This window comes from Lemur catta, chromosome 6 (genome assembly GCF_020740605.2).
Source record: "Lemur catta isolate mLemCat1 chromosome 6, mLemCat1.pri, whole genome shotgun sequence".
In the NCBI taxonomy this organism is placed as follows: Eukaryota; Metazoa; Chordata; class Mammalia; order Primates; family Lemuridae; genus Lemur; species Lemur catta.
Window position 1 is genome coordinate 58618193 of NC_059133.1, and position 15084 is coordinate 58633276.

Genomic DNA, 15084 nt, shown 5'->3' on the forward strand with positions numbered 1-15084 from the left:
TGGCTTAACAAATTGCTTTATTTTCTCCCATAATGAGAAGTCCAGAAGTAGGCAATCCAGGGCTTGTGCAGCAGCTCCACAATGTCATCAGGGACCTAGACTCTATCTTCCTCCATCCTTAGCATATGTCTTAAGGTTGCTTTATTGTCATGAGATGGTGCTTCCACATTCTAGGCAAGAAAAAAGAAAGGGCCAAAGACATATGCCAACTCAGTCAATCCTGTTTTAGAAACTTTCTCAGAAGCCCCACCAAACAACTTCTACTAACAACTCAGCAGAACCTAGTCACACAGACACTGCTGGTGTAATGGGAACAGAAGCTGGGCACCCTGCTCCCAACAAATCAGGCAGGGTTCTGTTGTTAAGGAAGAGAGGGAGAATGAGGAGAAATTATCTATTTTCTATTTCACTGGAGTGGAACAGAAAAAAGAAGCAATCAGAAGAGAAATTCCACATGTTCCACCACCAAATCTAACTGCCAACCTGGCTTCCTCTTGTGTGTCAGTGAATGAATACTGTGCTCCTTTCCAAGGCTAACCCGCACTGGATCCCTTCCCATTTCACTACTCTAAAACTTTGCCCCTTCAATTATCTCCTCTTTTCCCTACAACATCAATTTTCCCCCTTTTGTTTATTCTCATTAGCAAACAAATATGCTACAAGATCTCCCATCTTAAAACAAAACAAAACAAAACCAAGAAGAGGGAAGAGTGGGAGGGGATGAGGGGTAAAAACTTACCTCTCTGCTACAATGAACACTGTTCCAGTGATGGGCACACTAAAAGTTCCAACTTAAGCATTATATTAGGTACCCACGTAACAAAAACATTTGTACCCCTGTTATATTTTGAAATTTTAAAAAAGTTTGGGAAAAAAAAACCATCAGAGGAAGAGTAAGTGAAGGTAAAATTTTAAAAAATTATTTTTCTTAATCCTAATTGATCTAATGTAAGAATCATTTTTTCAAATAATAATGGCAACGATATATTTTATTTATTTATTTATTTAGAGACAGAGTCTCACTCTGTTGCCCAGGCTAGAGTGCCATGGCGTCAGCCTAGCTCACAGCAACCTCAAACTCCTGGGCTCAAGCAATCCTACTGCCTCAGCCTCCTGAGTAGCTGGGACTACAGGCATCCGCCACCATGCCCAGCTAATTTTTTCTATATATTTTTAGTTGTCCAGCTAATTTCTTTCTATTTTTAGTAGAGACGGAGTCTCGCTCTTGCTCAGGCTGGTCTTGAACTCCTGAGCTCAAACGATCCACCCGCCTTGGCCTCCCAGAGTGCTAGGATTACAGGAGTGAGCCACTCCACCTGGCAGCAACAATATATTTTATATATGATTATATATAGTATATATATGCTTCTGTATACTTATGTACAAATGAAATGAATGTAATAAATGGATGATACAAGGGGAAAAAAAGATGAAACCAAAATCCTCCTTTTACTGAACATTCCTATCCAGCTATCCCAATTATTAGCCTTTTCTCTGATCCTTTAGAGCAAAATTCCTCAAAAGATTTAAATTCTACTTTCTTCACTTCCCTTGTCTTACATTTTCTCTTGAATTTACCTCAATCAGGCCTTCATTCATCCCTACTACCCTACTGAAGCCACTTTTGCCCAGGTCACCAGTGACCTCCACACTGCTAAATCTAACAGCGGGTTACAGACTTCATCTTACCCAACCAGAAAGCATAGTTATCACCTGCTCCTGCTTGAAACACTTTCTTCATTTGGTTTCCAAAACACCACACTCTTCATTATTTTCTTCCAACACCAAAAGCTGCTCCTTTTCATTTTACACTACTGAATCCTTTTGCAAAGGCTGGAGTGCACTGACATGACACAATCATAGCTCACTGCAACCTTGTAATTCTGGGCTCAAGCCATCCCAACACCCTAGCCTCCCTAGTAGCTAGCACTACTAGTCCTAGCTAGGACTACTAGCAAGGGTTATAGGGTTATGGTGCCACCATGGCAAGATAATTTTTTTTCTTTTTTGAGATAGAGTCTTGCTCTGTCACCCCAGGTAGAGCAGAAGGCATCATCATAGCTCACTATAACCTCAACCTTAAACTCCTGGGCTCAAGCAATCCTCCTACCTCAGCCTCCCAAGTAGCCAAGACTACAGGTGTGCACCACCATGCCAAGCTAATTTTTTCTATTTTTGGTAGAGATGGGGTCTTACTCTTGCTCAGGCTGGTGTCAAACTCCTGGTGGCCTCAAGTGATCCTCCCACCTCTGCCTCCCAGAGTGCTAGGATTATAGGAGTGCAGTTTTAAATTTTTTTGTAGAAACAGGGTCTTGCTGTATTGCCCAGGCTGGTCTCAAACTCAAGCAATCCTCACACCTCAGCCACCTAAAGCACTAAGATTACAGGCATGAGCCACCATGCCCAGCCCCCCACTCTATCATTTAATTCAGGTCTTTGTTCAAATAATTACCTCCTCAAAGAGGCCTTCCCAGATCATGCTATCTAAAATGGCACCCCTCTGTAACTCTCATCTCTATTCCATACTTTATTTTGCTTCATAGCATCTATTAGTACCTGAGATTATATTTCATATCTCTTTGCTATATGTTCATTTTCTTTTGCCTTCACTAGATTATAAACTCCATGAGGGAGTTTATATTCACTGTTATATCTACCCAACATTTAAAAAGAGTATCTGTCATGGTAGGCTATGAATAAATGTTTGACCAATAAACAAATAAAAATAGAAGCCATATTGTTTTCTATTAATATATACAGTGGACATTTTCCAGTCTTTACCCTACTTAACCTCTCTATAGCATTGACACTGTACTCCTTCTTGAAACTCTCTACTTGGATAGTGAGACCTCCCAGTTCTCCCTCTTTGATCATTCTTTCTCAGACTCCTTTTATAAGCTTCTTTTCTCTACTTCAAATATGATCATTCTTTGGATTCCCTACTAAGGCCAGGTTCTCTACTTTAGGGTTTTCTACCAAGGCCACCCCTCCCCTAGCTCTATACATTCACCCTAACTGGTCTTATCCATTCCCATGGTTTAATTATCATCTTTATGCTTAAGATACCAAAGTCTTTATCTCTCTCCTCTCTATATATATGCATATATGTCTCTGTAACAGACATCTCCAGGTATATATACCACAGACACTTAAACCTCAAAATGTGTCAAAAGCTGAACTGTTAGGTTCTCCCATGTCTCCTCTCCATTTCCCACTCACTTCTTCCTTCATTATTCTAATCTCAGTGAAAAACACCACCATTCACTCAGTTATTTAAACCAGAAACCTGCAAAATAACCTCCATTCCTTACTTTACCTCACAACCCATATCCAATCAATCTCCAAGTTCAATACCCAACAACAAATTACATATTAAGCATCTACTATGTGCCAGACATTATTTTAGGCACTGGGGATAAAGCCTACTTACATTGGCTTAAATTATAAGGACATTTGCTATTTCCTTAATGATAAATCTTGGGATAGGTATTTTAACATTGGGTCAGCAGCTTCACAACATCAGACCACTGAGTTGGCATTCCTATGATTCTCTTTGCACTAGACCCTCAAGGTCTTAAATTGGTTCCAGGTAACATATCTTTAAAGGACATTTCCAAAAGCAGAAAGCAAGAGAGAGGAGTAAAACAAAAGCGCTTTCCTCAAGGGAGCAATCTCTTTTCATCTGAGAGGAAAACCGTTCCCAGAAATTCCCCAGCTGACTTTCCTTTATGTCCCATTGGTCAGAACTAGGTCCAACTGTGAAAGAGACTGAAAAAGCAAATATCTGGCGAAGGGAAACAAGGTTGCATTGATTTGTTCCTTTAAAAGGTGGGGGTGGGAGGTGGGGAGGTTCTCTTGGAAGGAAGAATGGAAGATGGTGGTTTTTGGAAGGACAACCAAGATTGACATCCACAAAAACAGACATGGAATTTACATAAAAGGAGAAACTGTAAACAAGTAAATAAATGTACAAATAAGATAATTTCAGATTCTGTAAGAGCTGTGAAGTAATACGGTAATGGGATAGAAAGTGGTGGGCTTTCAACCCATGCAGCAGCAGGCAAAAGAAAAAAAAAGTGGTGGGCGTATTTTAAAGATAAACTGACAAAATTTCCTAATAGGATAGAATGTATGGGAAAAAGATGATTCTCATTCATAAATGAAGCTCAAGAAATGTAATTAGGTGTCTAAAGTCATACTACTACTAACTGACAAAGTTAGAATTGAATCTAGTCCTATGTGACATCTAAGCCAATTTTCTTTCTGCTAACATCTATCTATGGAAAAAGCAGAACACAAAATAGCATATATAAATTTGTAACAATGAAATAAATAAGAATAAAGGCCAAATATTTATAAACAGTTGGTGCTTGGTAATTTCTTGCCATTTGTTATTTTTTTCTTTCCTTGTACAGCTGATAAAATGAACAAAGTATTTTGTGAACTTCTGTATCTAACCCACAATATAGAAACTACCCAAAACAGTTACTGACTGCTTAGAACAGTAGCAAACGGCCATGATACATAGCAAAGATGAGAGTGGCTCAAACTGCATCATAGGGTTTTTCCTCTACACGGACTCAAAGCAAATAGTTACAGGCCTGAAAGAGTTTAACAAAAGACCTATACAATTAATTAAAATGTTAAGACAGTAAATAATACTGTGTTTACATGTTCCAGACATAAATAATCGCTATTTAGCTGTTAAATATAGACAAAGTACATACATGCCTATATAATATAAACAAATGGACCCATGTAGGTTCAGTATCGGCAAAAGGAAAAAAAGTTAAAGTCTTTCAGGTACTAAAGAGGTGGCAAAATAAATTATCATTATCCAATATTTTTCTGGCATAAAATACTAGATTAGACTTAAAGGTCTCTTTTAGTTCTGTTATGCTATGAAGCCTGAAGTATTATCAGGGACCTGAAAAAACCCTCAAAATACTTCCTCATTCACAACAGGGGAATACACAGATAACAAGGCTAGCAAAGCTAATGGTTTTAGGAGAGTATCTGGGGAGACACATAGGCCCACAGGAGCAAATCCCTCAGTGAAAGCTCTGATATTCTCCAGAGAGCTGGAAGGGAGGTGCCTGCTTTCAAATGGCTTTCATCTAGAGCCCACAGCAAAATGGAGTTCAGCAGGGTGTTTCCCTAACGCTCATTCTTCCAGTTAAAGCAAGCTAATTTTTTCCAGTCTCCTTTTAAGAATAAAGAGAGAAAAAGAACAAGTGAGAAAAATATTCAAGTATATTCCTGCCCCCTTCTAACCCAGTTTGGAAAATGTGTGCAAATTTTGGATTTTGAATCAAATGCCTTTTAATAGGACTACAAAAAATACTTATCAGAAATAAATAAGAATCTCCCAGTTTGCAGTCCAGGTTCACGCAGGTGGAGACTATATATATCTATATCTATCTATCCATCTATCTATCTATCTATCTATATATATCTCCCCTTACAAAATACACAGATAGGGTGAATTTGTTAGTTGTCTGAAATGAAGGATGAAGGCTTTTTAATCTGAATAAGGTAATAACTGAATATGAACTATGAATTTTTACTGTCTTATGTTTACTTTTTTGTTACACACTATCATTGGGAAGATATTTTGAAGTTTAGTAACAGTAATAGCTTTCTGCTAGGACCATTTTAAAACCACATTTTAACTGTAACCACTTTATGTATTTCCAAGGATAGCAATGTAGTTTATGGTCTTGAAATAGATTTTCGGAGGAGACGGACGACGAACTAGTCTATTCACTATAATCTGAGCTTCCAAGCACTAAGTTATCACTAACCGATTGATGTATCTTGACATAATGCCAAGCTGTCTTATTTACAAAATTCTAAATAGTACAAGAAATCCTTACTTCCCCATAGCCTTCAGTGTGAATTTATTTCCTCCTTACCCAAGTTTTTCCTAACTTCTTCAATTCAGCTGCCACGTTTGAAATGTGTTTTTAAATCTCCTTTTTTAACAGCCCCTAGGGCTGTTCCATAAAACTGATGGCTTAGGTCTAAAAATGGGGCCTTTCTGCCCTTTTAACAGTTTCAATGCTTAGGTACTACTCTTCGAATGATTGAAATATTATTTAATTCCAGCATTTGGTACTTTAGTTTCGAGAACAAGTCTTTACAATAAACCGAATAAATCTATTCCCTTTTCTAAAGGCCGCGTCCTCCACATTATCATCTAAGTAGATGCCTTTAAAGGACTGAGAAAATAAGGAGACAAAACTCACTGATAAGCTGTGGCAACATGAAAAATTATCAGCTGAGCTATCCGGATCAGAATTCTGCATTTAATAGTGCTTCTTTAAAATTGTATGGATTTCGAAAGTCTTAGGGTTCCTCCAAATTAAGGCAAGCCTCCTCTCCCATTCCTATGCCATTCCCTTGTACGTTTCTTTCCGACTCCGCGCCCGCCCCCCGCCAGGCCCTTGCAGCCATGCGCCGCAGACTGCAGCACTGGCGCGCGCGGCCTGCAGGCGCGGAGGACCCCGCCCAGCAGGCCGCGGACGGGAGGGGGCTCCGGGCTCCGAGCCCGCCTCTGCGGCGGCCAGGCCGGGCGCCGAGTGGGCGCGCCGGGCCGGGGGAGTGGCCGCGGCCGCCGCACCGCCTGTGCCCGCCCGCCCCTCCCCAGCCGCTACTTAAGAGGCTCCGGCGCCGCCCCCGCCTCAGTGCGTTACTTACCTCGACTCTTAGCTTGTCGGGGACGGTAACCGGGACCCGGTGTCTGCTCCTGTCGCCTTCGCCTCCTAACCCGTAGCCACCATGGTGAGTGGGCCGAGCGCGGTGTCCGGCCTCGTTCGGGGAAACGGGGAAAAGCGAGTCAGAGAAGCGCGGAGAGCCTCTAGACAGGGCTGCGACCGATGCCCTCCATTTGGAGGGCAGAAAGCAAGACGACAGGCGAGGGCGGGAGTAGATGAGACTTCGGTTTGTGGAGAATGGCGGGGGCCCGGCAAGAAGGGGGTCGCTGGGGTTTCTTCTCGGACTCTGGGAGGGATGGTTGGGCGCCGGCTCCCCTCCGCCGCATTTGAGCTCTTTTTCAGCACCTAACTCCTTCGTGGAAGTGGCTCCTTAAGGCCCCGCAATCCTTTCCTGCGCGTGCCCTTCCCCCCTTCCTTCCCCCGCCTTTGGCTGGCGCGCGCGGACTCTCCCCGCCCTCACTTCCTCTGCGCGAAAAGCGGAGGTGGAAGGAGCGGGAGACGAAAGCGCACGCGCGACCGTTACCTTCCCGCCGAGGAGCGGCGGGAAAGCGCCGCTGCAGTCTGCGCATGCGCGCCGCGTCGGCCCTGGACTTGCTGTAGGGTGTGTCTCCTGTTACCGTCAGTTTTATTTTTTTAATGAAAGCAATAAGAAATGTGGGGAAGGTCAACTTGGCAGTGTACCGCACTACACCAGTGGATTAGAACAGTTCGCTCCCAACAGCCTGTATAGGCCATCTGTTCCTCCCTGCTGCCTTAGGAATTCGTAAGGGAGCAGGTGGTGGCGGTGAGGGATTTTGAGGGAATGGAAATCGGATCTTGCCCCGGATCTGGGCCGCCGATAATCCCCTACTGCGCAGGGACAGATGTGGAGGTGCTAGGCTGTGCCCAATGCCTGCGGGCAAGGGAGGATGGGTGGCCAAGGCGGCGCCTCTGCAGCTGCACGTCCCCGCTGGCCGCAGGGTGGCGCGAGTGAGCACACCCTGAATTGCTCATTCATCCTGTGCCGCAGAGCCCCGCCCTTGTCCCTGGGCCCGACATATCTTCTACCTTTTTCTAGCCACGTGTTTCCTGTGCTAAGAGCTGCCCGGAAATGTGGCCAACTAGTCTAAGGTGGGATTCTTGGGGTCTGAGTGGAGGATGAATGGCCGCCTGCATATCGTGGTCCTCCAATGGAGAAAGTTGTGACTAAGCCTTTTTCTTGGTCTAGAAAGAGGCCTTGATTTAGCAGTGGGAGGATGTCATTTTAAACAGGAAATTTGTGGCTGTGTGCTCACCCCTATAAGGCTAGCACTTTGGGAGGGCAAGGTGGGAAGATTGCTTGAGGCGAGGAGTTGGAGAGCCCATTTCTTTAAAAAATATAGGAAAAGTAGCTGGGTGTGGTAGCATGCAGGAGGATCGCTTGAGCCCAGGAGTTTGAAGTTGCAGTGACCTATGATGATGCCACTGCACTCCAGCCTAGTTGTCAAGAGTGAGACTGTTTCAAAAAGTTTTTTTTTTGTTTGTTTGTTTTTGGAAATTTGTAAGATAATGATTCCATGGATATTTTTTTTTCCACCTGACAGTCACCAATAGATAGTTTAAGCTGTGATTTGTTTTATTTTGTTTTTCCCCTTTCCCACAGCGTGAGTGCATCTCCATCCACGTTGGCCAGGCTGGTGTCCAGATTGGCAATGCCTGCTGGGAGCTCTACTGCCTGGAACACGGCATCCAGCCTGATGGCCAGATGCCAAGTGACAAGACCATTGGGGGAGGAGATGACTCCTTCAACACCTTCTTCAGTGAGACGGGCGCTGGCAAGCATGTGCCCAGGGCAGTGTTTGTAGACCTGGAACCCACAGTCATTGGTGAGTTGACCTCAGTAACCCAAGTGAGATCCTAGTGAGCTGGGACAGAAAGTCTGTCCTGGGGGCTCCATTGATTACACACACACAGTGTCTCCCCCATCCCCTGCCAGGGCTGAGCAGGCCAGTGCAGGTAACTCAGTGATGGGTGGCTGGTTTGTTTTCCTTTTCCAGATGAAGTTCGCACTGGTACCTACCGCCAGCTCTTCCACCCTGAGCAGCTCATCACAGGCAAGGAAGATGCTGCCAATAACTATGCCCGTGGGCACTACACCATTGGCAAGGAGATCATTGACCTCGTCTTAGACCGAATTCGTAAACTGGTAAACACCATGTAAAAATATATTTTTAAAATGGGGTGAGAGAGTTACAGTGCAAGTTTGGTGGCATGGTTAAATGACAACATTCATTCTTTAGGGCCTGCCAAAATGTGGAATAGACTACTTACTGTATTAATTAGACTTTTAAACCAGACAGTCCTGGGTTATGGGACAACTTGCTTTTGTGTCTGTTTTGCCAATTCATCATGCTTAACATCAGTCTGACATGGTTCATAACTAAGAAAATGTGTCCTGGCATTAAAATACTACATTTTCTATTTGCTTCCTCTACAGGCTGACCAGTGCACAGGTCTTCAGGGCTTCTTGGTTTTCCACAGCTTTGGTGGGGGAACTGGTTCTGGGTTCACCTCTCTGCTGATGGAGCGCCTCTCTGTCGATTACGGCAAGAAGTCCAAGCTGGAATTCTCCATTTACCCAGCCCCCCAGGTTTCCACAGCTGTAGTTGAACCCTACAACTCCATCCTCACCACCCACACCACCCTGGAGCACTCTGATTGTGCCTTCATGGTAGACAATGAGGCCATCTATGACATCTGTCGTAGAAACCTTGACATTGAGCGCCCAACCTACACTAACCTGAACCGCCTTATTAGCCAGATTGTGTCCTCCATCACCGCTTCCCTCAGATTTGATGGAGCCCTGAATGTTGATCTGACAGAATTCCAGACCAACCTGGTGCCCTATCCCCGCATCCACTTCCCTCTGGCCACATACGCCCCTGTGATCTCTGCTGAGAAAGCCTACCATGAACAGCTTTCTGTAGCAGAGATCACCAATGCTTGCTTTGAGCCAGCCAACCAGATGGTAAAATGTGACCCTCGCCACGGTAAATACATGGCTTGCTGCCTGTTGTACCGTGGTGATGTGGTTCCCAAAGATGTCAATGCTGCCATTGCCACCATCAAGACCAAGCGCAGCATCCAGTTTGTGGATTGGTGTCCCACTGGCTTCAAGGTTGGCATCAATTACCAGCCTCCCACTGTGGTACCTGGTGGTGACCTGGCCAAGGTACAGAGAGCCGTGTGCATGCTGAGCAACACCACAGCCATTGCTGAGGCCTGGGCTCGCCTGGACCACAAGTTTGACCTGATGTATGCCAAGCGTGCCTTTGTTCACTGGTACGTGGGTGAGGGGATGGAGGAAGGAGAGTTTTCTGAGGCCCGTGAGGACATGGCTGCCCTTGAGAAGGATTATGAGGAGGTTGGTGTGGATTCTGTTGAAGGAGAGGGTGAGGAAGAAGGAGAGGAATACTAATTATCCATTCCTTTCAGCCCCGCTGCAGCATGTCATACTCCCAGAATTACAGCTTCAGCATTAGCTGACAGTCATTAAAGCTTTCTGGTTAGATTATTTTCACTCAGTGGTGATCATGTCTTAATTTTCCATGTGTATCTGTAAGATTTTTTCCATCATGTTTTAAAGTAAAGGCATTAAGAAAAAGTTTTTTCTCCTGTGTTTTTTTTTCTAAATCTGTCTTGATTTTTGCAGTTCATCTACACTTGTAGTTAGTCCCTGCAACATGATGATACTATATTAACACTCATCTTTTGTCACTTCAACTTTTTCATAGGGGGCCAGGAAAAACGATGGAAATCATTCTGTTAATCCAGAGCTTATTTAGCTCTTGAGAATATGACTGGGTAGTTGCTAATGGGTTAGGTGTAAGAAGTAAGTAGTAGCACTTAGGGAGACACAGGTGGGAGGATCACTTGAGGCCAGGGGTTTGAGACCAGCCTGAGCAACATAGGGAGATCTTTGTCACTATAAAGAAAAAAATTGAGAAACAAAAGTAGTTTTGAGTATCCTGAAAATCACTGCTTTTTAAAGGAACCTGCTAACCCGTCCATGTAATTTTTAATTCCTTTTTATAAAATCCCAGAATTATCCTTGAACTGGAAAATAGCTAGAGGAGGGAATAATGGGTGATGAGGTAAAGGCTGTGTTTCCAGCCCTATAATGATAGGAAAAAGTTGCAGGACCAGAATTCATGGTAGTTAACAAGTAGTTCTACTAGGGGGAAAGAAAAACACTGAAGAATAAGTCATGTGCATTGGCAAAGGACTGCATTACATGAGGATGAGGTAGCAACATTTGTAAAGGTTAGAAAGGAGTTGACAATTTGTAGCAATTGGCATGTAAAGGAGGTAGGCAAAGGATGCAAATGCAGGATTTAACCTAGGAGAAAATAGATTTCAAATTCAGAAAGCGCAGGGACAATTATTAAGGCTGCCAAGGACATTGATGATGTCTTGGTTTAAGAGAAATGAAAGCTACAATTTTCCCAAATATTTTTTCCTAGCCCATAAACCCTATAAATTTACAAAATAAAGTCAGCTCTCTCTATCTGTGGGTTCTACAACTGTGGATGTTTGTTTTGTTGTAGCATAATGTCCACTAGGTTCAGACATCCATGGGTTAAACCAACAGTGGAGTGAAAATATTGGGAAAAAAATGGATGGCTGCATGCATACTGAACATGTACAGACTCCCTGGCATTATTCCTTAAACAGTTCAGTATAATAACTATATAGCATTTATGTTGTTAGGTATTATAAGCAATCTAGACATGATTTAAAGTATATGGGAGGATGTGCATAGGTTATGTGCAGATACTATATAACTTTATATATGGGACTTGAGCATCCATGGATTTTAATATCCTTAAGGGGTTCTGGAACCAATCCCCCAAGGATACCTAGGGACTTGAAGTTGTCCTCAGCTCCTGAGAGAAACATTTCAGAGGAAAATTTCTGGTGGGTGGCCTGCAGGCCCCAGGGGAAGGTGGACACCAGAGTTTTAAACCACTTATGGGACTGTAGCTGATTTAGTGACCAAATGGGGATTAAAGGTTTTGAATTAGTGCTGAACTCACTAAGGAAGACCATCTTGAGAGATGTCTGTAGACCCTCTGAAACATCATGTCCTCTTTTTTTCTGCACAGCAAGCAGGAAAGATAGCTATACAACAGCCTGAGAAGCAGCAGCAAACTGATAAAGGAGAGCTTGCTTTCTAGGTGGTCTAAAATCAAGGAAGCACACTGTCAGTGCAGAGAGTGCCATGGTGCTTTTTCACAGTTCTGAGGCACAGGGCAGAAGCAGTACTGAGAAGAAGCCAGGGTTCTCAGCTGTATGTAATGTTTTGGTTTGTTTGGTTTATTTTTATTTTTACTTTTGGTGGGGGTAGGAGGGTTAGTATTTTTAAGAAAAAAGTCTGCAATAAATAGGCAAAATGTTAAGATGACAAGTTTGTGCTTGCTTCAGCAGCACATATACTAAAATTGGAATGATACAGAAAAGATTAAAAAAAATTAATAAAAATGGTGGTAGGTGCATTGGTATTGGCTATTAAGTTATATCTTTTTTTTTTTTTTAATTTTTTACCTTTTTTTAGAGACCAGATCTCACTCTCACCCAGGCTGGAATGCAGTGGCATCATTATAGCTCACTACAGCCTCAAACTCCTGGGGTCATGTGATCCTCCTACCTCAGCCTCCTGAGTAGCTGGGATTACAGGTATGAGCCACCACGCCCAACTAAGTTATTTATTACTGTATAACAAATTGCTTCCAAACTTTGTGGCTTAAAACAATAAATGTGGGGCCAGGTGCGGTGGCTGACACCTGTAATCCTAGCACTCTGGGAGGCTGAGGTGGGAGGATTGCTTGAGCTCAGGAGTTCCAGACCAGCCTGAGCAAGAGCGAGACCCCATCTCTACTAAAAATAGAAAAATTAGCTGGGTGTGGTGGCGTAGGCCTGTAATCCCAGCTACTCAGGAGGCGGAGGCAGGAGAATTGCTTGAGCCCAGGACTTCTTGAGGTTGCTATAAGCCAGGCTGATGCCACGGCACTCTAGCCCAAGTGACAGAGCAAGACACCGTCTCAAAAAATAAAAATAAAATAAAAAATAATAAATGTGGTTTTACTTCATGCAGTTTCTGTGGGTCAGAAATGCAAGAGTAGTTTAGCTGGATAGTTCTCATAAGGTTGCTGTCAAATGTTGACTGAGGCTGTAGTCATCTGAATGCTTTGCTGGAGCTTGAGGACTCACTTCCAAGATGGCTCACTCATATGCCTGGCAAGTTAGTGCTAGTTGTTGATAGGTGACCTTAGTTCTTCACCACATGAACCCCTCCATAGGGCTGTGTGACTGTCCTCAGACATGCCAGCAGGCTTCCCTCAGAGTGAGTGATCCAAAAGAAAGCAAGGTGGAAGCCTCAATATCTTATGACTTAACCTCAAAAGTCATATTGTTATTTCTCTAATATCTTATTCTTTATGTCAGACTTACTCAATGGAAGAGAAAACTGCACAATGACAGGAAGTGAGAATCATTGGGAGTTTTATACAAAACCCTAAGGTTTAATGTTTACATAGAGTAGAGCAATACCACACTTACCTTATTCTTTTTTTTTTTTTCTATATGCTTGGAATATTTCATTTTAAAAAGGGAGGAAAATCTGTAGTTTAGAGAGAAAAGATTTTCCATTTTCTATAGCCGAAGCCCAAATTTCAATATTTTTGGTAGCCTTTTTTTTTTTTTTGAAACAGAATCTTGCTGTGTTGCCTGGGTTGGAGTGCTATGGCTATTCACAGGCTTGTTAATAGTGCACTACAGCCTCGAACGCCTGGGCAGGGACCCTCCTGCCTCAGCCTCCCCAGTAGCTGAGACTACATCTGGTGCCACTGTGCCCAGCTTGGTTGCCTTTTAAGCTATCCTTTAGAACAAATCTCTCCCATCTGCACCTCTCCTGAACTATATACTCTTTCTACCCTAATTGCTTGGTTATTGACTCAACTTGCTGCTCATGTTCAGTATTTCCGTCTGTTCCCTCTGTTCCCAGTTGTCTTATATGTCAAGATGACCACTGATAGTTGTAAGTCAAGGCCTTGGGTGACATGAGACAGATACCAAGTGTGGGTCATGGGGGAGAGGTGGCTATAAGGAAATGCTGAGGCAGCCACAATATGCCATCAAGCGCTCCTTTGCGGGGGCACTGGAGTCTTATTAGATATCTCTGCCCTAGCAGCAACCACAATGCCTAGTAATGCTATGGCCCACAGAATGCTCCTAAGGAACCAAAAATAGATAATGATTATTTCCCTCATTTTTTTTTTTTTAGAGACAGGGTCTCACTCTGTCACCCAGGTTAGAGTGCAGTGGTACAATCATAGCTCACCGCAGTCTCTAACCCCTGGGGTCAAGCAATCCTCCTGCCTCAGCCTCCCGAGTAGCTGGGACTATAAGCACACTACAGGCACACACCACTATGCCTGGCTAATTTTTTTTTTTTTTATTTTAGAGACAGGGTCTCACTATGTTGCCCAGGCTAGTCTTGAACTCCCAGCCTCAAGGGATCCTCCCATCTCAGCCCCTAGAGTTGCTGGAATTACAGGCATGAGCCACTGTGTATTTCCATCTTAAGCCAGATTCCTTATCATTCTACTCAATGTAAACTTTAAACTCTAAGGTTTTGTAAAACTTATTTACTCACTCTCTTTCCATGCCCAGGCTTCTTTAAGCACCTCCTGAGAAGTTGAGGGGAATAAAGAGAGACATTCCTGGGAATAAAGAGAGACATTTAGCCTCTTGTTCTGTCACTAGTTAGGCCCCCTTAACCTCTGGGCTTATTTTCCCTTTTGCACTACAGATGTCCATCCTGCCTTTCTCAGAGCGGGTAGCAAGTACAGCAATGAAGTTGAGAAGGGCCTGTAAGCTTAGAGATGTATTTCCATGCTTGGGAGATGAGGGACAGTGCACCCCAGGTCTTGACAGTTCTGTTCGGCCATACCCCAGAGCCACTACCAAGGAAGAATGAGCCATTTATTCAGAAAAGAAATAGAAAAAGTCCAAGGAGGGTTTACTTAGAAGTGACAGGATAACGATAATAATAATAATGATAACATTATTATAATAATAATGATAATCTTAACTACATAAACACCTTCTTTTTTAAACACTAGAATCCTGAAATGCCTTTACAACCCAGCATTCTTCACCTCCTTGAGGTCACTGTTAAAATGGGAGGAGTCCAGTGCTTCATTTTACAGAAGACAGATTTAATTGATAGGGAAGAAGAGAAGCGATACTATAGCTCTGTGTCCCACCTTGTAGGACCAGGAGCCTTAAATATTGCCTGCCACAAGAATGGAGGGGACATGAATCTTTCAGCATAGTTTAGGGACATGTT

At 43.3% G+C, this 15084-nt stretch overlaps 1 protein-coding gene and 1 long non-coding RNA gene across 2 annotated transcripts; one reads left to right on the forward strand and one right to left on the reverse strand.

Moving 5' to 3' along the window:
* Nucleotides 1-7163, reverse strand: LOC123640425. The gene is made up of 2 exons (XR_006735977.1): nucleotides 6700-7163; nucleotides 1-170 (listed from the first exon to the last, which is right to left on the reverse strand). It is a non-coding gene; the product is annotated as an uncharacterized LOC123640425 (long non-coding RNA).
* Nucleotides 6547-10338, forward strand: LOC123640424 (tubulin alpha-1B chain). The gene is made up of 4 exons (XM_045555012.1): nucleotides 6547-6783; nucleotides 8338-8560; nucleotides 8732-8880; nucleotides 9172-10338. Exons 1-4 carry the CDS (start codon nucleotides 6781-6783, stop codon nucleotides 10150-10152), a joined length of 1356 nt encoding a protein of 451 aa, XP_045410968.1. The 5' UTR covers nucleotides 6547-6780; the 3' UTR covers nucleotides 10153-10338.
* The last annotated feature ends 4746 nt before the right edge of the window (nucleotides 10339-15084 follow it).